The following is a 25,211-nucleotide window of genomic DNA, read 5'->3' on the forward strand; positions in this document are numbered from 1 at the left end:
GTCCGGCTCTGTGCTGATAGCTCAGAGCCTGGAGCCTGTTTCCGATTCTGTGTCTCCCTCTCTCTGACCCTCCCCCGTTCATGCTCTGTCTCTCTCTATCTCAAAACTAAATAAATGTTAAAAAAAAATTAAAAATAAAGGGCAGAAAGAAGAGAAAGAGGGCACTTATTTTTTCAACATTAAATTTTTTTTTTATTTTATTTGAGAGAGAGAGAGAGAGTGAGCAGAGAGGAGGGGTAGAAGGAGAGAGAGAGGGAATCTTCAGCCGGCTCCACACTCAGCAGGGAGCCCAATTCCCCTAAGAGGCAGATGCTCGACTGACTGAGCCACCCAGCTGGAACCCACTCCAGGGTTTGGGGTCTGGTTGGGAGACTTGGGGGAGCTGGGTCAGAGAACCCGGAGACAACTCCTTTGAATGCCGCCGGGGAGGGGAGGGGGACTCGGTGCCTGGGTGTCCACAAACCCCCTCTGCGGGGGAGGCAGACCAGAAGGAGGAGGAAGGCATAGTGGGACGAGAAGCAGCAGCCACAGGGCGCCTGGCCGGCTCAGTCGGGTGAGCGTCCCACTCTTGCTTTCGGCTCAGGTCACAATCCCACAGTTCATGGGTTCCAGCCCCCGCCTCGGGCTCCACGATGACAGCATGGAGCCTGCTTGGGATTCTCTCTCTCTTTCTCTCTCTCTCTCTCTCTCTCTCTGTGTGTGTCAAAATAAATAAGTAAACTTAAAAAAAGCCACAGCCATTTGAGCCAAGGGGGAGGCGGAATTGGTAATCTGTGGCACAGTGGCCTTGATTTTGCCGGTGCTTACATGAAATTCCACAGCGGTCTTGCTTTATCTCACTGTCCCAAGATCCCAGAATAAGCCTGTCTGAGGTCGTGACTCTGGGAGCTGGTCGTGTCCAGCAGGAGAGTGACATGGCTTAGCCAGGGGGGTCGGGGGCAGGTGTTCAGGTTTTCAACTGTGTTTTACCTTTCTTAGAACATGGTGGGTACACTGCAGGCCTTCAGTCAGTGTCAGTGGTGGTTCCTCATGAGCTGCAGGGAGAGGAGGAGGAGGCGGAGGGGGAAGGGAGAGGTAGGAGGAGTCAAAAACATTTATCAAATGGTAAAAAAAGTAATGGCCGGAGTTAGATGTGACAATGACCTAAAGCACCATGACAGCAGATCTGTAAGGACTTCGTCGTGTTCGGCGGAATCAGTGGATGAGAATGGGCAAAGCCATTTCTGGGGGCACCAGGGTCTGAAAGAAATAGCCTGTTCCCTGGAAACAGACCGAGCCGGACGTGAGCCCGGACTGCAACCCTTCTTGACTGTGGACAATGTTTGGGTGAAACTGTCCCTCTGCTCTCTCACCTGTAAAATGAGAAGGCTGTGGGGATTACAGACAGCGGAGAGGAGAGGTGGGTGAACATTGGCCACCACGTTGGCAAAGCCAGGAGCACGGTGGTGGACGAAGCAGAAAACTCACGCAGCGGCAGCTGGCGTTTCTAACAAAATGTCGGCACCCGTCTTTTTGTCCCACAATTTTCCTAACTCACCAAGAGCACTCGCGGAGTGGGGGGCAGCTTCGTGGCAGCTCCTAAAAGGGTTTCAGGGGTCAGAAATAGTGGCCCCCAGAGGCAGGATCATTTTAGAGGCTCAGTTTCTGGAGCCTGAGAACCAGAACCAGAACCAGAGCCTTTTGTGGCTTCGGAAGTGATTTCCCTCTCTTAGCCTCCATTTCTTGTATCTACAAAATGGAGGTCGTCAATAGATAGCCAATAAATATAATATATGATAATCCCAACCTCACAGGATCACTGTAAGCATCAGTGTCAGCGAGATAAATGGCATAAGGCACTAAGTAGAAAAATGGGTGCCTAAAAGGCTACCCCAATAGCCATTTATTTAACCCACACCCTCAAAAATGTTGACATCTTGTTGGCTGCTTTCTGAAGAGCAGAGCCGCGATCGCCTAACCCGGACGCCAGACGCACCACACAGTGGCTCCCGATTCAGAGCCTCACTCCAACCCACGAATTAGCATCGTTGTATCAGAAATAAAGTGGGCCTCGTGGGTTAAGTCACTTGCAGAGGGAAGTGACGATCCCAAGACAATGGCACGTTCAGAACACAGCCTCCGAAGTCAGATTTCTCGGAGTTTGGACCTGGTTCCCACCAGTTGGTGGTCACATGATTCTCTGTTCCTGTTTTCTCATCAGTGAATTTTGGGGGGAATGGCGAGAAAGAGAGAACTCCAAATTATAACCTCTCCTAAGGCTGTTCCACGGGATCCAGTGACTGGATCATAGCAACGGAGCATTAGACATCAGCCGATGTTATTGGTTAACAAGGCTTCGTATTTCCCTTCTAGCCTTTAATGACGTCTAACCTGGCTTTTATGGTGGTGGTGCTCCTGGGACCCACACTCCCTAGAACAGGCTCAGAGCTGATACAAGAGCAAAATTTTCAAAGAAGTGAAACACAACAAAACAAAATCACTACCAAGACTGCACTGAACACACAGGTTGTTTTCCTGAAATGTTGACACGTGGGCAAAAGCTAGAAGGTTCCCTCCGGGCTTCAGACTTGTGGAATTTCGTTCCCATTGGTTAATCCCCTTGGTTAATGCGTGGAAGTTGAGTGATACTAGATTTACTTAAACTTGCTCCAAGAAAGACCTTGGAAAGAGTCGGAGCTCATACATGACTTTCTTGGGTAGATGTGAGACAGCCTGCTCCCATCAGAAGTGATCGTAAGGCATCCAAAATGTGACAGCACGGGTTTTTCGGTGACATGAGGACGGTTGGCTAGATGTACTTCAAGATACTTTTTTCTTTTACATTTGCTTATTTTTGAGAGATAGAGACAGAGCACGAGTGGGGGAGAGGCAGAAAGAGAGGGAGACACAGAATCCAAAGCAGGCTCCAGGCTCTGAGCTGTCAGCACTGAGCCCTACATGGGGTTCGAACCCACAGACTGTGAGATCATGACCCGAGCTGAAGTCTGACGCTCAACCGACTGAGCCACCCAGGCACCCCCCCCCGACCACCTTTTTTTCCCTCAAGATACTTTTAATAGTCATTAGTGTAGGAATGGAGTATTTTAGGAGGTGGTCTAAATTTTACCCATTTTTTTCTCTTTCAGAATTTATTTCCCATTTGCATTATCCGATTCAAGGTGGGTAGACACGTTTTTATTTGTTAACATCTCAAATGTTAGCCACACCCATGAAACAATATCATATTCCTGAAGTTCCTTGCACTTCCCGCCATTTTGCTCTTTCTTTTTTTAATTTTTTAAATTTTTTTTAATACGAAATTTATTGTCAAATTGGTTTCCATACAACACCCAGTGCTCATCCCAACAGGTGCCTTCCTCAATAGTTCTTTTGCTGTCCTTTTGCACAAAAGGCTCTCCCTGGTCATGACAGCCAAATCATATATCTCAAGATCTGGTTCAGTCTACCCCCCAAGATTTCCTCCCACCCTTTCAGAAAAGAACTCTCTTCTATATTGGAACTAACGCCAGCATTTGTGGGTTCTCTTGTTTATTTCCATGTAGAGGCATAACCTACATATCATAAAATTCACCCCAGTTTAAGTGTACCCTTCGATGATTTTTAGTAAATTGACAGAGGGGTATAAACATTACCACAATCCAGTTATAGGACATTTTCATTACTCTAGGAAGATTTCTTGTATCCATTTGCTATATCCATTCCGATCCCCAGGGACAGGCAACCACTAGTCTACTTTCCATGTCTATACATTGGTGTTTTCTAGACATTTCATATCAATGGAATCCTACATGTGATCTTTTGCCCCTGGTTTTTAAGTTAGAAAGTTAATCATAGAACTCATACAGGCTCGCCATTGATAACGTTGCCGCAGTGTCTCAATTCTTGGAAGAGTTGGGCCATTTCTGAATGTGGATAACTGCATTTTTCAATTTCAATCTCAACCTACAGCCCTCATGAAAGTGGGGGCTTTGGGAGAGAAATGGAGATGTGGGAACGTTTCGTAGGGTAGTCAAGCCAATGAAAGGGAAATTTTAGTCCCAAAATGTTGTTGTTGTTGTTTCTAACTACTTCAATCGCCAACCACTTGTTTGGGAGTTGAACCAACATGGCCTGGAGTATATGCTGGAAAATGTGACCCTTCAGCCCTCTTGGCTTTGGGGTCAGAAGGAAGTTATTCTCAGAGCAGTGGGCAGCAGGGTCTCTGTGTGTACGGATTGCATGCTGAGGACCAAACCTGACCTGATTGTAGCAGGAGCCTAATGACAGAACCCAGTTCACTGGACTGATATGGGAATATCATTAAATGCATTAGTGCTGGTATACTGTGCACAATATGTTCAGCAGAGAGTAAGCTATCTTATATAAATACATAATAATAACAAAAATGAATTAATAATCAACATCATAATGAATGCTAAGTAATAAAAATTGCTAAATAATTGAAAATATTAAATACTAGGGATGCCTGCGTGGCTGAGTTGGGTAAACGCCCGACTCTTGGTTTTGGCTCAAGTCATGATCTCACAGTCTGTGGGTTTGAGCTCCGTGTCGGGCTCTGTGCTGAGCCTGCTTGGGATGCTCTCTCTCTCTCTCCCTCTCTCTCTCTGCCCCTCCCCTTCTCACTCTCTCTCTAAATAAATAAATAAATAAATAATCTCACAATGAATATCATAATGACAGATAATATAGTTAAATAATAAAATAATACAAGTGCTAACGTAATTGTTAATAAATATGATCACAGTATTCAATAATAAATGTAAATAACATATATCAATAAATAACTTCTAAATAATAAAGATAAGTGAATTTTGTATCAAAATTACTTCAGGCTTATGAAGGGCCAAGCAATATTTGCTTGCTAAGTCTCTATTATGTGCCAGTCCCTGTCAGTGGACATCATGGGTCTAGCATCGAACAAGATACATGGGGTCATTTCTGGCAAATGAGAAAGACTCTGAGCAAGTCATTATGCATTAAATAATTAGAAGAAATGGGAACCTGTAAGAACGTGCAACATAACTGGATCTAGCACAGTCTGCATGTTCAAGAAATTTCCATGGAGATTCACATCTAGGCGGAACCTAACAGGAGGGCCATTAAGCAAAGCATGTGTGGCATTGCTGGCAAGCAGAGGAAATCATGTCAGTAAGTCCCCAAGACGAGAAAGATGGCCACACATTCGAGACACCTAACAAGGCTGGCACAAGAGCGGACACTGGAAGGGGGGGTCCAAGGCGAGGCTTGCGGTCCAAGCTCAAGCAGAACGATAAGCCTTTTCAGTGCTGCTTCTCATCCAAGAGCAGTGGGATATTAATAGGTTAGGGGCAGGGGCAGGGGCAGGGGCAGGCTAGCATTTGAGAAGGAACATTCTCCCTGCAGTGTGGAGAACAGACAGAACAAATAGGTTGGAGGAAGCATCCAGAAATATGCTTTTGTCATAGTCAAGGGCAAAGCACAAATCTAGGGGGTGACAAAGGTGCAGAGGGAAGCGGATAGCTTTGAGAGATACTCGGGCTAAGAGATTCACTTTTATAAGAGAGAGGAAAGAAAGGCTCCAGAATTTCGGCTTAGGAGATGGGGTGTGGGACCTCTGGTCACCTATATTTTGTGTCACACCCGGGGAAGGCAGATCGCGAGCCCAACCACATGTGGACACAGGGGGGTAGGTGGGCAAGTGCCGTGTGGAGAGGTAGGACAGACGTTAAGAAGGTCAATTTCCTTTGCAAGCTCGCCCCCCACACCTGGCGTGTTTCCTCTCTTCCAGGGTTTGTTAACAGTACCTGTGTCTTTCCATTTATTTATGGTGATGTCATCTACCACAACTGCATCTCCATCCACAGCGATTATGCCTGGTGTTCTCTCGACAGGAAATTCCAAGGCAGATGGCGGTACTGCACCGGGCAAGGTGAGTGAGCGCCACCATACGGGCTGTCTTGGATGCCTAGAATCCGCGAAGCGACCCACGGTAGCAGACTGTGTGGCTTCTGGTGTTTGGGATAAATCTGAGTCCAAATCTGGACTGTCCTGCATGTGTCGACCACTCTGAAAACAGTTCAGGGCAGTAGAAAAAGCATGCGTGGGGAAGTTAGCAATGATTGATGATAAAACTTGCCATGTTTGTATGTCCCCTCCCGCTCCTTCCTTTGTCTGCAGACCCCCCCAAATGCACCTTCCCCTTCCTCTTCAGAAAAAAACTCTTCCACAAATGCACCAAGGAGGGCTATATTTTGAATCGGAGCTGGTGCTCACTGACGAAAAATTATAACCAAGATGGAAAATGGAAGCAATGCTCTCCTCACAAGTAAGTTGGCTGCAGAAGGAGGAGTGGGGGTGAGGGATCTCTGAAAGTGGGGAACCTTCTAGATTAATAAAAAGGGAAGCTTGGGGTCTACATTTTCCAGTGATGGCTTAGATTGGGGGTCAGCAAACACTTCCTGTGAAGGGCCCATTCGTAAGGATTTTAGACTTTTTAGATTTCACAGGTCTTACGGTCTCTCACATACTCAACTCTGCCAATTATCACAAAAGCAGCCACAGGCAATTAAAAAAAAAAACTGAACTTAGCTGTATGCCAATAAAACTTTATTTATAGACCCTGGAATTTGAAGCTCGTGTAATTTTCAGGTGTCACAAAGTATCAGTCGCCTTTTGACGTTTGTTTTCAGTCAACCGCTTAACAATAAGAAAACCAATAGCTCACAGGTCATAAAAACAGATGACAGGTTGGATTTGGCCTCTGAGCTCTAGCTTGCTGGCTCCTGGATTGAACGATCTGTCCTTCATCCCATGAGGATAAAGAAATGAGGCTGGTTTCCATGGAAAAGAAGACACAGGGAGGAGAAAAGCCTGGTCAACAGACCTCCAAGAGTTCACCCATCTCTGTGCTCTTGAATTACACTGAGGGTTTTTTTTTTTTAATTTTTTTTCAACGTTTTTTATTTATTTTTGGCACAGAGAGAGACAGAGCATGAACGGGGGAGGGGCAGAGAGAGAGGGAGACACAGAATCGGAAACAGGCTCCAGGCTCTGAGCCATCAGCCCAGAGCCTGACGCGGGGCTCGAACTCACGGACCGCGAGATCGTGACCTGGCTGAAGTCGGACGCTTAGCCGACTGCGCCACCCAGGCGCCCCAACTGAGGGTTTTATTGAGTGTCCGATAGTATCTCAGTTAACCTTAGCAATGATCTCAAGGAGTGATTACAGGTGTCATTAGGCCCACAGAGAAACCAGGAAACCAAGGCTTAAACAGCTAAATTATACCCAAACACAGTGTCAAATCCTATCATCTCAATGAAGTTTTGTGCAGAGACCACTTATTAACTGGTCCCATCAAATGAGCCCCTACAATACACTCAGGTATGAGCTTTCCCCATCAAAATTGCCATTTCATGGTTGTGGAAACAGGCATTGAGAGCCTGGGCACCCAAGCCAACAACTAGTAAGAGATAAAGCCCCAAACCTAGCCTGGACTCTGTGGTGGCCAAAGTCGGCATTCGTTTCTACCCCACAGCTCCGTGGTTTTATCAAAACGTGTACAACCATTAATTTGGAATTGTCTTTGGGGTCATTGTCCACAACACCAGTGACTCACAGATGGAGACCCATGTGGGGCACTCCATTGGAATCTAAGCTGAGCGATCGCTCTTTCCCTATCCACGTTGTCACGCTTGTAAGTGATTGGGTTGACGTTTCTTGCTGGGCTTCCAGAGAAGTCACAGCCCTGTTCGGCACCCACGCACAGCAACCGTGTGGGTTGCAGCTGTGTGCTATACACACAACAGATCCTGCTGTTTCCCCCAACCGACTTTGCTGATCCTTGAACCTTCTCGGGAGCTAGGCCAATAGTTTTTAATTCCTAGGTTCGCCGATAGCTTCACTTCTTGGTAAGATGCCAGGAGGGCTCTGTGGTTTCCACACTTGGCTTTTAATTGCCTGTTACTCACTCGCAGCTTTTGGTGACTTTATAATAGGACATCAGTAGTGTTGTACTACAGCGATCCAATTCCATTGTTTGTATAATTGCTGCTTCCTGGGTCTTTCCAAGTTCCTGGCACAATGAACCAGCTAGTGTATGCCCCTCCACTGGGATACGATCCCAATTCAACTCCAGTGAGAACTTTAACAATCAGACCACCACCTTGCACCAGAGGCTACATGTTGTTCACCCCCAACGAATGATGGGGGTCTCCTCGGCATCCCGGGCTACGAGTGATCTGGCTCCAAATCCCCATCTTAATTTAACACCTGCTTTGTGAGACCACTCCTGGGACTATAACAGGTTGGGTTCTCAGAAACAGGTGTTTCATCTCTCTCTCTCTCTCCCCCTCCCCCCCTTCTTTTCTCCCTCCTTCTTTTCTTTTTTACTGCCATGGCCCAGAAAGTTTAAGACAGCTAACAAAAATAACTGGCTTTACAGTAATAGAATTAATCGATTAAAAATCAAGGAAAACTCAGAGTAAGACAGCAAGAGGTAAAGTTAGCACTATGCTGGCTGCTTTCTTATTTTATCAAATGTGCATTTAATGGATAACCATTTGTTACCAATCACAGTGGTTATGGAGATGGGAATATTCGTTGGACTTACCTCCCAGGGGGTTATGAAAGCAGGGAGGTCAAATCACTTGGATTGTACAAAGCACTGGGAACAACGACTAATACAGAGTGAGGGTGTTTGTATTTTCCATCCATTTCTCTTTCTTCTCCATCTTTCCTTTGTCCCCTCCTTCCCTTACTTTCCAATTTTTTTTATATAAAAAGAGATTTCAGATGGAGTGCACAGCCAAATAAAATAATATTAATTACAAGTAGGTAAAAAAAAAAAATGCAGGATGAGTGGGACGGAGGCTTCTCTGGCACTAATAGATTAAAGGAGAACAGGTAGGGGCAGCTGGGTGGCTCAGTCAGTTAAGCATCCAACTCTTGATTTCGGCTCAGGTCATGATCTCACGGTGGTGAGATCGAGCCCCATGTTGGGCTCTGTGCTGCCAGCATGGAGCCTGCTTGGGACTCTCTCTCTCCCTCTTTCTCTGACCCTCCCCCATTCACACTCTCAAGTGCTCCCTCTCTCAAAATAAATAAATAACCTTTACAAAATAATTAAGTATAATTTGCTCATCTTTTATGGGTACCTTCTACATTGATTTTTAAGCGAGTGTGTAAGGGCTGGCTTTTTAAAATTATTGTTATTAGAATAGTGGAGTGGAATCACTGGGTCAAAGGATATGTACATCTCAAGTGTGTGTTTTACACATTAGGTTATTCCAAATTATCCTCCGTCAACATTATTCAACTGCCCATTTTTAACTTTCTGAACGCTGGAAATTATCAATTTAATATTTTCTTCGAATAACAGACTATGTGACTTGTGTTAAATAAGCAAGAAATCAAAATGGCCAATAGTGGCCCATTGAATCTGAGAGTGAGAGAGAAAGCCTTAAACTCTCCAAAGGCTACCAATCCGCAACGTTCCTCCATCCTGTTCCACCTACTCATGCTATTTCGCTTCTAGGGGTAGACCAGATCTCCCATCAGAGAGGAAACCGATGATTTTGTCTTGGAGACTGATAGACTGTGATACACTCCTAACCTCTGGTTTTTTGTTTTTTTTCCCACAGTCTTTAGATAAGTCTTGGTCCTGGAAGGCACAGAAGTTATAGGCTTCATCAACTGCCTCTCAAAATATATCTTTTCCCGGATCGTTGTGACCAATAAAGATTTGATGTCTGTTCCATGTGGATGACTCCTTTTGTTGGAAAAAAGTCTCGGTCAACGCTCAATGGCAATCAGCACCACGCTGACCGTGCTGAGGTGGGGAACCGGTAGGACATTTGTGGGGAAGAGCTGGCATTCAAATCAAGACCCTGGTGAACTGCTAATTGTAGAAGCTTTGGCAAATTAGGTAAATTCTCAGACTCAAGCTTCCTGTCATACAATTTTTCAATTAAAGTATAACATACACTTGCAACGTTTTGAGGTAAAATTTGTGACATAGCATCCCCCATTGTAACGTGAACAATTCAGTGGCATTGAGCACCATCACAGTGTTGTGCAACCATCACCTCTGTCTACCTCTAAAACATTTCACGGGTGCCTGGGTGGCTCAGTCGGTTGAGTGACCGACTGCGGCTCAGGTCATAATCTCACGAGTTTGAGCCCCGCATCAGGCTCTGTACTGATGGCTCAGAGCCTGGAGCCTCCTTCGGAGTCTGTGTCTCCCTCTCTCTCTGCCCCTCCCCCACTCACACTCTATCAAAAAGGAATAAACATTAAAAAAAAAAAAAAAACACCAAAGACCCATACACCGCGGTGGCTTATAAACAGAAATTTATTTCTCACGGTACTAGAGACCGGAAGTCTGAGATGGAGACCGGAAGTCTGAGATGGAGACCGGAAGTCTGAGATCAGGGCGCCAGCATGATCAGGTGAGGGCCCCCTTCCTGGCGGCAGATTTCTGCTTGCCTCTGAACAGGGCAGAAGAGGGGAAGCTAGTTCTCTGGGGCCTCTTTCGTAAGGGCCCATTCATAATCCTTCACCCTCCAGACCCCATCACCTCCCAGAGGCCCCACCTCCTAATCCCATCACTGTGGGCATTAGGTTTTACCCACAAAAGAATTTGAAAGAGGCGCAAACTTCAGCCCATAGCACTGGCAGAAACGCAACATTGTAAGTCACTCTGGAAAGCGGGCAGCCTCTTCTCAAGTTTTGTGCTCTCCGGAAGTTCAGTGGCAAAGCAACATTTTGTGCCTGGCCCCCTTTGCTCATCACCACGTTCCTGAGATTCCAGCTCAGGCACAGTATCTCACTGGCTTCATGTACCACAACTTATTTAATCCATTATCTTGCTGACGGGCATTTGGGGAGCTTCTCGTTTAGGTTTATAATTCTTTTTCTTGTGTGTATAGTTGTTAAGTTTATTTTTCAGGGCGCGGGGGGGGGGTGGGGAGCACGAGTGGGGGAGGAGCAGAGAGAGAGAGGTCGGGGGAGAAAGAGAATCCCAAGCAGGCTCTGAGCTGCCAGCACAGAGCCTGATGCGGGGCCTGGGCTCACAAACCATGAGCTCATGACCTAAGCCAAAACCAAGAGGAGGACGCTTAACCGACTGAGCCACCCAGGAGGTGGTGCCCCAGGTTTATAATTCTTAACACACCTTTGCCTGTATCTTTTTGCACATCTCCTGGTGAACGTATCTGTGGGGTATACACCTGAGGGCTGGAATCGCCAGACCCTAAGATGTGTGTCCACAGTTTTGCAAAGCTGATTTAAGTTCCCACCAGCCATGGTTCCAAATCCTTGCCACATCAGTATTTCCTAGCGGTGTGGTTTTAGCTTTAAATCATACTAATGGAAACAAATACAACATTATGTTACCTCTGGCTTTTCTCCCATTGAACGTGATGCGTCTCTCCCAAGGTCCCAACCCAAGGTCCAACTCGAAGCGGTGGTGTGGGGGTGCCCCCTGGTGGCCTCCAGGCATCGCAACAGGTATGGGAGCACCCCGTTTCTCTCCGTCCCCCAGGGCGTCCCTGAATGAACCTCATGTTTGATTTGACCTGTGTCTCTCCGCCCGTGGTTTACCGTAACAACGACCTCAAAGCTGCTCTCCTTTAGAGCTATTTCCTGTTAGGCATTTTATTTCGAGGAATTTCAGGTGAAGAGTTAAAAAAAATGGTTTTAATTAAAAAAAAATTCCAAGCAAAATCGGATACTGTGTTCATTTACTATAAAAACAACAACCATGAAAAAAGCTTTATTTTTGTGGCACTTGATTTTTTTTTTTTTATTTTAGCAAAAGGGACAGTCAGATACAGCCATTCTGCTTTGTTTTTAATTTTTTTTAATGTCTAGTTTTGAGAGAGAGCACATCAGCGGGGGAGGGGCAGAGAGAGAGAGAGAGAGAGAGAGAGGGAGACAGAATTTGAGGCAGGCTCCAAGCTCCCAGCTGCCAGCACAGAGCCTGACACAGGGCTTGAACCCACGAACCGTGAGGTTGTGACCTGAACTGAAGTCAGACACTTAACCAACTGAGCCACCCAGGTGCCCCAGATATAGCCACTTTGAATTTTCGTTTAGTGAAATAAAGTCTGGTATGGTCTTAATAATAATGGCAATATTTCAACTCCCTGAGTCCGTTTACTGGGCAGGGACTTGACTGAGAACAGATCTCAAGCTGTGCACATGAGAATCCCCTGAGAGCTTTTTTTTTTTTTTTAAGTTTATTGATTTTGAGAGGCAGGGGGATGAACAGGACAGGGGCAGAGAGAGAGGGAGAGAGAGAGAGAGAATCCCAAGCAGGCTCTGCACTGACAGCACAGAGCCCGAAGCGGGGCTTGAACTCACGAACCATGAGATCATGACCTGAGCCAAAACCAAGAGTCAGATGCTTAACTGACTGAGCCACCCAGGCGCCTCTCCCCTGAGAGCTTTAAAATATAGGGGCGCCCGGGTCCCACCCCTAGAGACACTGCTTAATTGGCGGGGGGTATGGGAACATTAAAAGTCCCAGGCGACCCTAATGGGTGGCAACGTTGGAGAGCCATGATTTTGAGCAGTGGTTCCCAAAGCGTGAGCATCACTTGGGACGAGGGGCCAGCACACCCGGGTCTCAGGTGACGACTGTGTCCGACTCAAGCAGTGCCTCATCCTCAGCACCCCTCGGAGACTCAGTTTGTCCCCTCTGGGAAAGGGGTTCCCTCTTCTCTTTTCTCCGATTCCTTGTCTGGAGCTCCGTGGAAACCGAGACTAGACATTGGCGATCATTCCTCCAGACCCCCGGACAGTGGCTGTGGTCTTTGCATCTTTCCCACACTTTGCTCGTCCAGGACAATGGGGCGTCTTGTGTCTCTGGGGCTGACTATATCCCGCGCCGTTTTCCCGGATATCTCAAACCGGGTTACCCCTTTGCCTGCTGATGCAGACCTCCCCCAGCCCCCGTCTGTCCCTTCTGGCAAATGGCCCCCTCCTTCCAGATCTTGCCAGGTTTCCTTCTCCCTTCCCTCCAGTCCCCGCAAGAGAAACACCCGTCTACCTGCACCACCTCTAGGGACAGAATGAAGTCTCTTAAACGCAACCCATTTGTGGAAGGTACAAACAGTAAACTCTTCTCATACATCCTGAGTTCTCTTCCTACATGCACTGCGGCTCAATCTAAAAGTCTCACCTTCTCCAGGGTAAGACACACAGTAGGTTCTTACCTTGCCACGAATACCCATGGCCCTATGAGGATCACCACGAAAACCACCAGAGACGGATCACTCGGGATCCTAGGGGTCACCATGGGTCCCAACAGATCAACCGTGTTGACTAGCCATATAGTTGGAGGGTTTTTCATTTTTTGATTCTAACAAATATTTTTAATGTTTATTTTTGAGAAAGAGAGTAAGCAGGGGAGGGGCGGGGGGGGGGGCAGGACAGAGGATCTGAAGCGGGCTCTGTGCAGCCACCCAGATGCAGGGCTCCAACTCACCAACGGTGAGATCGTACCTGACCCAAAGACAGAAGCTCAAGTCGGACACTCAATCACCAGACGCCCCAACTAGCCATATATTGGAGTGATTAACAGTGCCTTTTTTTTTTTTTTTTTTTTTTTTGCAATAGGTAGGAAAAAAGAGAAAGTCTTGCTCTGGCGCTTTCTTGGGGGACATAGATACAGGGAAGTCCCAAGCCTTTGAGAAGTTACCACCCACCCCTCTCCTTCCTTAGCTGAGCGGAAAGTCCAGATGCTTCCACTGGGAATGGTGCTGGACACAGCCTGGGAATGTGTAGAGCCTGGGAAAACTTCCTTGGGGGGTGACAAAGTTCGCTGGTTTCAGAGGGGGCAGGGCTGCTGGGGCCGCTTAGATAAAAGCTAAAAGGGAATTGACAAGGCAAAGACGGGAGGGATCCGTGTGTCTTAATCCACTCACTTTCTGGGCAGCCAGTCCCGGCAAAAGCAACCTGTCTCCGTTGTTATGAAATCCATCCGCTTGCCAATCGGTGGCTCCGGGGGACACCAGCCCCCCTCCCCCTGCCCGGTGCGTGAGTCTGAACCTTACCTGACTCCTCCTACCCCTCCATCCCTGCCCCCACCTCCGGAAGTCCTCAGGCACTCTCAGGAAGTCTCAGCTCCCCCCTGTGCTGGGATGGACGCTAAGTTAGATTTCTCCCTGCATTGTGTCCGGGACGACTGGGTTGGGGTGTCGGTGTCCGATAAGGAGGGGTTTTCACTACATCCTGGCCGGGTCTCCACGACCCCCACACTCCCCTCCAGGGCCTGACACAGGAGCACCCCTCCCCCAAATCTGATCTAATTCCCTCTCTGCTCTGCTGAGGCTGGCCTGGCCTAAGAGGATTGGAGCATTTGCTAAATGGAACCAGGACGGGGTCAGAGAAGCAGCTGTGGGGAGACCCCCGGGGCCAGGACGGCCACAGGGGGGAGGCAGGAAGAAGTGGAAGGGAGGGGGAAGAGACAGGGGCCGCAAGAAGGAGTGAGGGGGTGTCTCCAGGAGAGTTGGGAGGGGGGGGGCTTCAGTATACAGAAGGGCATAACGCCAGCCAGCTCTGCAGGAAAACATTTCCAAGGTGACCATGAACTTTATTAATTTCCAAATTATCAATCCACAAACAAGGTCCTGGAAAATTATCAGGATTGAAAATATCGAACCAGGTGCCTGGATACAAAGTAACTAAAGCAGTGAATTCTACATACAGGACAAACGGAAATAAAAACAAATGTTTAAATATCATCTAAAAAGTCAGGCTCCGTGAAGATAAAAAATGCTACAAAATCACCCTCCAGAAAGATGGACCCGAGACCTCTGCGGTTAAATAACATTTCGCAGGAGCGTCTTTGCAAACCACCAAATGAACGAGTTGAGTTATATGCTCAGGTTGGAAAGCCCCCTGTTGGAAAGATGTCGGTTTGTCCTCAAACCATTTATGGATTTGATGCGATTTCGATTAAATTCCCAATGAGGTTGCCCCAGGCCTGCAGAGGAAGCGCTCCGAGCATCCGCGAAACAGACGCTGGGAGCAAGGAGTTCCACGCCAGACCTGGGAACCCACGGAAACGCCCACGTGCGCCCTAAATGCGGGGACACCTGAGCCGCGCGATGTTGGGTGGCCACACAGTGACCACAAGATGCCGCCTCCACAGGTGGGATGACAGGAGGACTGATGATCCGATGTGCATGCAGCCCGACCCCCGCCGGCCAGGTCCGCACCCACGTGGACGCGATGGGCGCGCAAGCCTACGACACCTTAGTCCCCTCTGGCACCGTGGGAACTGCAGGGCTTTTCGGAGACAGATTCGCCTATAAATTCAGTAGCAGAGTCCGAGTCTCTGTCCTCTGCAGGGCCTTCTCCCTCCTGGGACTGGGCCATCAAGGGGAAAGGGGATCCCTCCAAGCGGTCTTGGGGGAGACGACCGCTGTGAAATTGGGGGCTAGCACGCAGCCGGCGTCTGGCCAGATGTCTGAGACGGAGCAGCCCTGAAGCCGGGCGGGGGCGGGAGCCAGGGCCGGGGCCGGGGTTGGTGCAGCCTGGATGGACCCCTGGGAGCCCTGCCCGGCCCGCGGGGCGGCGCTCCGGCTGCAGGTGCCAGGCTCTGCCGCGGGGGGGATCCTCCGGGGACTGTGCGGAGCGGGGTGACAGGCGCCGGGGCCCCCAGGGAACGCGGGGCCAGCAGGGACAGGGACCCCGACCGGGGCGTGCTCAGGGACATGGGCGGGAACAAGGACGGGGGGAGGGGCAGGGACACATTGGGGGACGCCGGCTCCGCGGCCCCCGGGCGCGCTGGCTCCCCGACCTCGCCCTTTGGGCGGTCCCTGCAGGCTGGAGTGCTTGGCCCGGCGGTTCTTGAACCACACCTGGAGGGACCGAGGGGACAAGGCGGAGGTGTAAACGGGCTAGGCAGGGGCACCTCCCCGCCTCTGTCCCAGGTGTGGGGCGGCTCAGGAGACACGGCAGCCGCAGAGCTCTCCCTAGGGGCCCCCCGGAGCCCAATTCAAGGTCCCCCGAGGATGCAGGGGGCAGTGGGGGCGGGGCTTGGACACCCGGGAGCCCGGGGGCCAGGAAGGGGCCTGCCCCAGAGGGTCCCCCGCCTTCGCAGAGGCCCTGAGCTCTGGTGCCCGGACACCCAGCGGGCCGTCAGTCTGGGCGGGTTCATGCCGGCTGGTTCACGCAGCACAGGGTGGCGGTGAGCCTGGGGTCCGGCCCTGAGTCCCCACAGGGGGCCCCTTGCTAGCCCTGTGAGCCAGGGGAGCCCTGGGACCCTCTGGCTTGCCTTCTCCCCTGTAGCCCCGGACAGACGGCAGGTGGTCCAGCCGGAGGAGTGCCACCTTCCTAGTGGACCCTGTGGCCAGTGGGGACGGAGGGGGGCGGGGTCCTACCTGCACTTGGTGCTCGTCCAGGTTGAGCCTGGCTGCCAGGGCCACGCGTTCCTGGTAGCTCGGGTACCGGTTGGCCCAGAAGTGTTTCTCCAGCTCCTGAAGCTGTTCCTTGAGGTACACGGTGCGCTTCTTCCGGGGCCTCGGGAGCGTTCGGGCTGAGGGGGGGCCTGCCCCGAGGAGAAACGGGCTCAGACAAGCCCCACAGACGGCCCCCGCCCACCAAAGACCCTCCCCCTGGCCGGGCCAGGCCCCGACGAGCAGGTGGGAGGCACGGCCGTGCATGAGGTGGCAGCTGGACCCGACGCCCTGGGGTCGGGCCCTGGCTCTCACGGTCCAGCCCAAGTCTCTGTGCCCGTCGGGGCCTCATCGGGCACATCTTTGAAATGGGCACAGTAACGGCTGTCTTGTGATTCCAGCACCCACGGCCGCAGAAGGCAGGCAGGCTGAGCTCCCCAGGCCCAGCCAGGCCGCTGCCCCAGGCAGGCGGGCTCCCACCTCGCCTGGCCCCCCAGCCCCTCCCATCCAGGGCCAGAGCCACCCTGACCCTCAGAGGGGGCGGCCATGCACCAGGCCCTCTGTCCCGGCCCCACGAAGTCCCCACAGCACGGTGCGGGACGCCCTTCCCAACACGGGGGGCCTCCTCTGGAGGCCCAGAGTCCTCCCCAGCCTCAGCCCCAGCGGCCGCCCCCACAGCCCAGCCCCAGCCCCTGGCTCAGGCCCAGGCGCACCCTCAGGGGAGCCTGGCTCCTGCATCCTGCCAGCTGGTCCGCTGCCTGCGTGTGGGGCCCTGCCCACCCCACCGGGGCCTTAAATCCCACCTACCTGCCGTGCCCACCCAGACACACCCTGAGGGTCCTGGGACTCTCCCTCTCTCCCCACCCTCAGCCCCGCCCCCGGAGGAGTCCCAGGATGGAGTAATCCTTTCCTTACTGAGCAGCTTCTGGATACCCAGGCCCTGGGCTGGGGCCTGGGGGCTGGGGCCTCAGTGGCCAGAGAGTCTTGGTCCCTCCCTCAGAGGGCTCTAGCCCAGGGAACCCCGCGTTGCCCCTTGTGGGGGTCCCCAGCCCAGGAAAGGGCCCCTCCAGCCAGTGCCCCGGGCGTCGTCCCCTCCCCCCAGTCCTGGGGGCCCCTCCCCCGCCTCCCTGTCCAGCCCCCTCCTCTCCCGCCTGGTCGGTCCAGCAGCCTCCCCGCTGGCCCCCAACACCACGCTCGCCCTCTGGTCCCTTCTCCGAGTCTCCCCCCAAGTCCTGGACGGGGCGGGTGCTCAGACACGTGGCCCCGGTGATGGCTCGGGGTCCGTGCTGGCCTTCCTATGGGATGAAGGCCGATGGGGGAGCAGGTGGATGGCTGCCCCCGTGTCTTTGTGAATGCATGAGCTGGGGCTGCCTTAGGTGCTGGACTCAGGAGCTGGGGTCACAGGGGCCCAGCCCCCTCCCCCCCACCCCCCCAGCTGCATAGACCCACATCTAGACCTCAGGCTGAGCTCCTCGCTGGCCTGGGGTCCTGCTCAGGACTCGAGTCCGGGAAGCACGCAACTTACAAGCCTCAGTTCCCGGGCAGTGAGGGGCCTCTTATGATCATCAGTGCTAGATGAAGGTTAAATAGGCGATCGCGCACCGAATCATAGGTGGCAGAGGGACCTCGTTGTTCAAGGTTGACCTCGCTCCCCTGAGCTGCCCGAGCATCTCACGGTGCCATCACACCGTGCGCCTCCGTGCTCCTTCCTTTCCGGCAACATTCCGCCTTCACTGGACGTTGTTTCTCCTTCTTGGGCAGGTGGGAACACAGGGGTCACCAAGCCGAGGGCTCTGCAGTCAACGAGGGATCCTCTAGCAATGTCCTTGGTCTTTAAGATGTGCCCAGAGGCCGCCTTCTCTCTCATGTTTAATAGAAATTAAATGTACCATTTTGTTGATGAGATTGGCCCAGATCGAGAAGAGGGGTCGTGCCTGGGTGTACTGGTGGCGTTGTGACAGTGCTCACGTGGGTCTTTCTTTTTCCTCTCCTTTTTTTTTTAATGTTTATTTGTTTTTGAGGGAGAGCACAAGTCAGGGAGGGGCAGAGAGAGAGGGGGAACAGAGAATCCAAAACAGGTTCTGCACTGACGGCAGAGAACCCGATGCGGGGCTCGAACCCACAAACCGTGAGATCATGACCTGAGCCACCTGGGGGCCCCTCACACTGGTCATTAGGGTTAACTTGCTTCCAGCTTCTTGCTCACTACCTACACCCCACAGTTTGTAGCAGAACTAGCCTACTCCCCTCGAGATCCTGCAGACCGCTGACCTTGAGGCACCACGGACCAGACTTTCCAGAAGATACCCTGGAAAACAGCCACCGCTAGCCCTGGTGTCGTCAGTGATGGGTTCCCGGTGCAGGGAGGTATCTGGATGGGGCTTGTTTGGGGCTGCGGGACTAGCCTTTCATCACAGACACCTGAGAGCCTTGATTATTGACAGATTATTGGAAGAATTGGGAAGCCTTGCATGGACAAATGATTTGCTGTCGACCGCAGGCTTCTGCTGCACCATTTTCCTCACCTTCCCCTTTAAATTTTTTTTTAGTGTTTATTTATTTTTGAGAGAGACAGAGACCGAATGCAAGCGGGGTAGGGGCAGAGAGAGAGGTAGACGCAGAATCCGAAGCAGGCTCCGGACCCCGAGCTGTCAGCACAGAGCCCGACGCGGGGCTCGAACTCATAAGCTGTGAGATCATGACCTGAGCCGAAGTTGGACGCTTAACCAACTGAGCCACCCAAGCGCCCCTCACCTTCCCCTTTAAACCCTCCAGCTCCCCCTGGACGGAGGAAAGTGGTCTTTGAGATATTATCCCACCATCTTTCCAGGTCACTGGCTTCCTCAGTAAGGCAACCTTTTCCTTTCCCACCAACACTTGTGTGTTGAGTACTGGCTTCCTAGCAGCAAGCAGCGGAACCCGAGTCTGGAACGGGTCCTCTGTCCGGTAACAAGAGGACAGAGAATCTGACCTTCTCATGCTTTTGGGGTGTAGGCTGGTTTTGGAAACAGACTTGATGATAGCAGTCAATGTCCCTCAGCTGAGGACCATCAGGACACCAGGAGTTGAGCTAATGTGGGTTTAGCATCCCATTGCAGGGAGTGGGGACACACACCATGGAAACCCTGGGGTATCTCAGTAAGAGGATGTTTGAGAGGACCTACATAGGACGAGGGCTTGTATGAGATGATCTGGGGGAAGGTTCCAAGAAAAGTGATGTTTATGCACAAAAGAATTGAAGTCAGGGACTCAAGCACATACTTGTACCCATATAAGCATATCCCCATAGGCCTGGAGACAGAAAGCAGATTCCAGGGGCTGGCAAGAGTAGGGAATGGGGAGTCAGTGCTTAATGGGGACAGAGTTTTGGTTTGGGATGATAGAAAAATCCCCAGAGATGGATAGTGGTCATAATTGCACAAATCGTGAATGGAGTTAACACCACTGACTTGTACCACTGACTTGTCCGACGTGGGCTCAGGTCATGATCTCACCGTTCGTGGATTCGAACCCCGCGTCGGGCTCTGTGCTGACGGCTCGGAGCCTGGAGCCTGCTTCGGATTCTCTGTGTGTCTCTCTCTGCCCCTCCCCTGCTCGTCTCTGTCTCTCTCTGTCTCTCTCCCAAAAATAAATAAATGTTAAAATTAAAAAAAAAAAAAGTCAGTGAGGCTTTGCTCCGGGTTGGATGATGTCAGGAGACGGGGGTCATTCTGTGATTGGCTGTCACGTCTAGAAGATGGGGAGGTTGGAGAGGCTAGAGTCAGCGTTTGTATGGATAACGTCACCCGTGTTAGTCTGCGTGGGGAACATCGTCTCTTTGGCGGTTTGGACCATGTGCGTGTTTCTCTTAGCGATCAGACACGATTACAGAGACATGATCATTTCAACACAAAGACTGACCTTCTAGGCAACCGGAGGGCTCCAAGTCTTGGTTGTGAGCGCCTGGCCAGCTCCCGGCTGTTGGGAGCTCCTGTCTAGTTCCCCCATTTAGCAAATCCCTTGAAGTCAACATGCCAAATGCTGTGACTGAGCAGTTGGGAATCCCCGGAGGTCCTTACCATCATCGGTTGCCTGACCTTGAGCAAAGACCTCCTCCCCCCGCAGCCTTGATGTTCCCCACCTGTACAATGGGACTATCCCAGGGTCTGTCTACAAGTGCATGAGAGCTGAATGCTGCCGACATCTGCTCAGGAAAGAACCTGGGAGATCCCACTCCTGTCCCTACAGATTTGTCCCCAGGGCAAAGCCACTGGTTGTCTGCGAGGTCTCCACCCTGCAGGTGACACAGATCAAACACTATAATTGCCTGAAGAACCAGCCTCCCTCCCTAGCACCTCCCCTCAGAGATTTTCAAATTCTATGCAGCATCAGAATCCCCTAAAGGGTTTATTGAAACCCAGACTACCAAGCCTCCCCCTTCCCGACTAGTTTCTGATTCAATGGGTTCTGGGGGTGGGACCCCAAATTTGCCTTTCTGACGAGTTCCCAGATGATGCTGATTTAGCTGGTCTGAATCGGGACAAATCAGGGACCACCTCTGTAGGTGAATGCCTCCCTCCTCAACCTGGGCCCCTACCCCTGGCCTTGGTCCCAGACCTTAGCTTCTTTAAGGGGAAACATTAAAAAAAAATCAAAGGGAACGTTTCACTGAATATAACATTGAGAAAAATGCAACAAGTTATCACAGAGAACACCCCTACATCCGCTGCCCAGAGAGAAACAGAATATTCCCAGCAATCTCCGAGCTCCCCTATGCTCCACCAAGCAAAGACAATCACCATCTTGTCTTCTGATCCTACAGGTTAGTTTTGCCTGGTTTTAAACTTGACAGGCATAGAATCACAGAATATGTCCTCTTTTGCATTTGCCTTCTGTCGCTCATCATTGTCTGCAAGAGCCCCCCTCCCCCGCCCCGCCCTATTGCCTGTGACCATGGTCTGTCTGCATTCTGATGTCTGTGCGGTTTTCCATTGCATGGTATGACACGGTTGGTTTATCCATCCTCTCGTCCGTGTGCATTTGGTTTGGTTCCAGTTTGGTGTTATTACACTGACACTGTGAAGATTCTTGTGCGTGTCTTGCGACACACAGGCGTGTGCATTTCTTTTGGTGTCTTCCTAGGGGTGGGATTTCTGAGCCATACAGCCATGGAACTTCCTGAGCTCAGCGCCAGTGGATTGTGCTTGATCGATTTCCAAAGTGATTTTACCAGTTTATATTTCCGTTTCGTCCATATCCTCCCCCAAACTTAGCATTGTCCGTCTTTTAATTTTTACCACGCCAATGGGTTGGTAGACAAAGATCACTGTGGCTTCATTTTTTATTTTCCTGATGGCCGATGAAGTTGAGCGCCTTGCCCATTCATGATGGTCTATTTCAGTCCTTTTGGTTGATGTTATATTGTATAGTTTTCTGTGTAGCCATCATGCACAGATTTTGTTAGATACTTCATGCCCATCAGAGCCCAATGTAGAGTTTGAAACAACAGCCCTGAGATCAAGTCCTGAGCTGAGATCAAGAGTCAGATGCTTAACCGACTGCAACCCAGGTGACCCTAATTTCTTTCTTAACTGTTATGTGCAATTCCTTGGCAAAGCCAAATGGGGATGGTGTGTTCTTTGTGTGAAAAATTTTAATTATGGATTGCTCTTCTTTTTTATATATAAATAATGTACTTGTGTTTTAAAAACACAAAAATTAAAAAAAAAATTTTTTTTTAATTTTTAAAAAATGTTTATTTATTTTTGAGACAGAGAGAGACAGAGCATGAGCAGGGGAGGGGCAGAGAGAGAGGGAGACACAGAATCCGAAGCAGCTCCAGGCTCTGAGCTGTCAGCACAGAGCCCGACGCGGGGCTCGAACTCACGGACCATGAGATGATGACCTGAGCCGAAGTCGGACGCTCAACCGACTGAGCCACCCAGGCGCCCCCTTGTGTTTTATTTTTTATTCACTTACTTTTAAGTAAAGTCTACACCCAATGTGGGGCTCGAACTCACCACCCCAATACCAAGAGTCATACACTCTACCAACTGAGCCAGTGGGGGCACCCCTGGATTATTCTTTAATAGGACTATTTGGATTTTACATTTTTGTGCATGCTTGCTTTGGTAAGTTGTATTTTGCTAGGAGTTTATTATCTGAATTTTCGAATTTCTGGGCACACGGTTGTTCATAATATCCTTTCATGATCATTGATATCTTTCTTTTTTAACATTTATTTATTTTTGAGAGAGAAAGAGAGCATGAGCAGAGGTAGGGGCAGAGAGAGAGAGGGAGACAGAGAATCCAAAGCAGGCTCCAGACTCTGAGCTGTCAGCACGGAGCCCGACGTGGGGCTCGAACTCATGAACCATGAGATCATGACCTGAGCTGAAGTCGGACGCTTAACCGACTGAGCCACCCAGGCACCCCGATCATTGATATCTTAATGTAGGACTCTTCATAACGCCCCATGTTCATTCTTGGTATCTTTGGGAGTATTTTTGTACTGATTTCCATAGCCTTTAGCAAAACAGCTCATGTCTTTTTTTTATTGTGTATTTTTTTATTTTATTAATTTCTGCTCTCATCTTTACTATTTCTTTGCTCATTTTTAACTTCTTGAGATGACATTACAGATGGTTGGCTTTAGGCTTTCTTCCTATCTGGGCCTGATATATCCTTTAATGCTACGGACAAATCCAGTGGAAATTAGAAGATCACGAACAAATGTATGCCAACACGTTTGACAACGTAGAGAAGAATGGACCAATTTGGGGGGGGCGCCTGGTCAGTTCAGCATCCGACTCTTGATTTCCACTCAGGTCATGCTCTCGCGGTTCGTGAGTTCGGGTCCCACGTCGGGCTCTGCGCTGGCAGTGTGGAGCCTGTTTGGGACCCTCTTTCGCCCTCTCTCTCTGTCCCTTCTCCGGTTGTGTGCACCCTCTCTCAAAATAAATAAATAAATAAATAAATAAATAAAAACTTAAAAAAAAAAAAAAAGAATGGACGGATTCCTTGAGAAATACAACTTTCTGAGGCTGACCCAAGAAGAAATCTTAAAATAGGAACAATGATATATCTGTTGAATAAACTAAGCGCATAGTTAACCTTCCTACCCAAAAACTCCAGCCCCATAGACTTCACTGGAGGATTCTACCTCCTTCTTAAGGAAGGAAGCACAAGTTGCACAAAGTCCCTTCCTAGCATCTGTCTTGGCTTCTCTTTTCCTACCTAATCCCCTCCTCCGCTGTCCTTTCTATTCCTCCTTTTCTGAGTGCACTTGACTCTCCATGTTCACCTCCTCTGGATGCCCCCCCCCATCTCCTCCATACTCTGAGGGGCTGAAAGCACCATCCCTGAAATCACCTAGCAGAAGTCATGCTTGCACGCTGTGTGGCCAGCCATTCCATTCCCCCCTCCCAGCCTCTGTTCCATATTTGCCCTGAGAAGCGCCGGGAAGGCTGGGACTGGATCCTGTTTGCCTTGGGAAGGCTCCTTAACCCATCCTCATCCATAAAATAGGGGAGCTGGGGGATGGCGCCCACCGCATGAGGCTGGAATGAAGATTCAGGGAGGGAGAAATACAAGGAAAGTGTCTAACAGTTCCTGGCACATGGTAAGCGCCCACTGGAGAGTTTGGTTGTGATCTCATTAGTACCACATGTCCTAGGCGAGATTTGCCATGGAGGAAGTCGTCCCGTAGTTAGAACTCATTTGTCTTCGAGGAGCGCTCCGCCCCGCCTCCACCTCCCCCAGGGATGGGGGGGGGGGTCATGTGTCTGAACCTAATCCCTGCTAATTCCCAGCCATTCTGCTGAGGCTGGACCATCATAAGAAGATTGGAGCATTTGCTAAATTAGTCCGGTTCAGGGACAGAGGAGACAACCAGGGAGGGGCCCGGAGACCAGGAGGGCCGGGGTGGGGGGTGGGGGGGAGAGGACACAGACACGTGGGGGTGAGAAGAGGCAGACACACACCTGAGGGGACGGAGGAAGGAAGGATGAGGGAGGACCACAGTTGGAGGGGAGGGGAGAAAAGCCAGGGGGTCCCAGAGGGTCCAGCAAGATGAATATAAATCCCAGCCCTACCTCTTCGTATTTGTGAGATCCTAGGCAGGTCGCCTGACCTCCCACTGCCTCAATTTTCTCATCTGTGAAAGGGGGATGGTCACAGCACCGTCGGATACGAACAGCACCTCTCGGGTGGATCATCTCTGAGAATTAAAAGAGTTTGGACTGGCTTTCTCCAGGGTCTGGCACATAGTGTGTGCTCAGTGGGTTTTTCCTTTTTCCTTCCAATTTATCGACGTATCGTTTATATGGTATAAAATTGGCTCATTTTAACAGTACGGTTTGAGGCATTTGGACGATCATATAGAGTCATGGAACCACTACTCTTATCAAGACGTAGAATATTCCCCCGGGGCGCCTGGGTGGCTCAGTGGGTTAAGCGTCTGACTTCGGCTCAGGTCATGATCTCGAGGTTGGTGAGTTCAAGCCCCGCATTGCCGGGCTCTATGCTGACCGCTCAGAGCCTGGAGCCCGCTTCGGAATCTGTGTCTCCCTCTCTCTCTGCCCCTCTCCCACTCATGCTCTGTCTCTCCTAAAAATAAACATTATAAATAAATAAACGAACAAACAAATAAACGGAATCGTACAATATGTGGCCTCTTGTGTCTACACGGCCTCTTCTGTGAATGTACTTAAAACCACCGAACTGCACGCTTTTAAGATGACAATAATGGTCAGTTTCATGTGCTGGATATTTTAGCAGAAAAATAAATGTTTATTGGACGCTCACCAGGTACTTGGTATAATGATCTCGTCTCATTCTCTCGAGGTAGG

At 50.3% G+C, this 25,211-nt stretch overlaps 1 protein-coding gene across 1 annotated transcript; it reads right to left on the bottom strand.

The window, feature by feature from the left end:
• Positions 1-15,360: 15,360 nt before the first annotated feature.
• Positions 15,361-17,121, bottom strand: LOC122234267 (retina and anterior neural fold homeobox protein 2-like). The gene is made up of 3 exons (XM_042970071.1): positions 17,097-17,121; positions 16,369-16,535; positions 15,361-15,846 (listed from the first exon to the last, which is right to left on the bottom strand). Exons 1-3 carry the CDS (start codon positions 17,119-17,121, stop codon positions 15,361-15,363), a joined length of 678 nt encoding a protein of 225 aa, XP_042826005.1.
• Positions 17,122-25,211: the final 8,090 nt, after the last annotated feature.

The sequence above is a fragment of the Panthera tigris genome, chromosome E2 (genome assembly GCF_018350195.1).
Source record: "Panthera tigris isolate Pti1 chromosome E2, P.tigris_Pti1_mat1.1, whole genome shotgun sequence".
Taxonomy (NCBI): domain Eukaryota; kingdom Metazoa; phylum Chordata; class Mammalia; order Carnivora; family Felidae; genus Panthera; species Panthera tigris.

Coding starts and splice junctions, on each gene's coding strand:
- LOC122234267 (XM_042970071.1), bottom strand. CDS start 17,121: ATGCAGGAGCCAGGCTCCCCTGAGG. Junction 16,536..17,096: donor GGAGCCAGGCTCCCCTGAGG/GTGCGCCTGGGC, acceptor TCCTCGGGGCAG/GCCCCCCCTCAGCCCGAACG. Junction 15,847..16,368: donor TGGACGAGCACCAAGTGCAG/GTAGGACCCCGC, acceptor CGGTCCCTCCAG/GTGTGGTTCAAGAACCGCCG.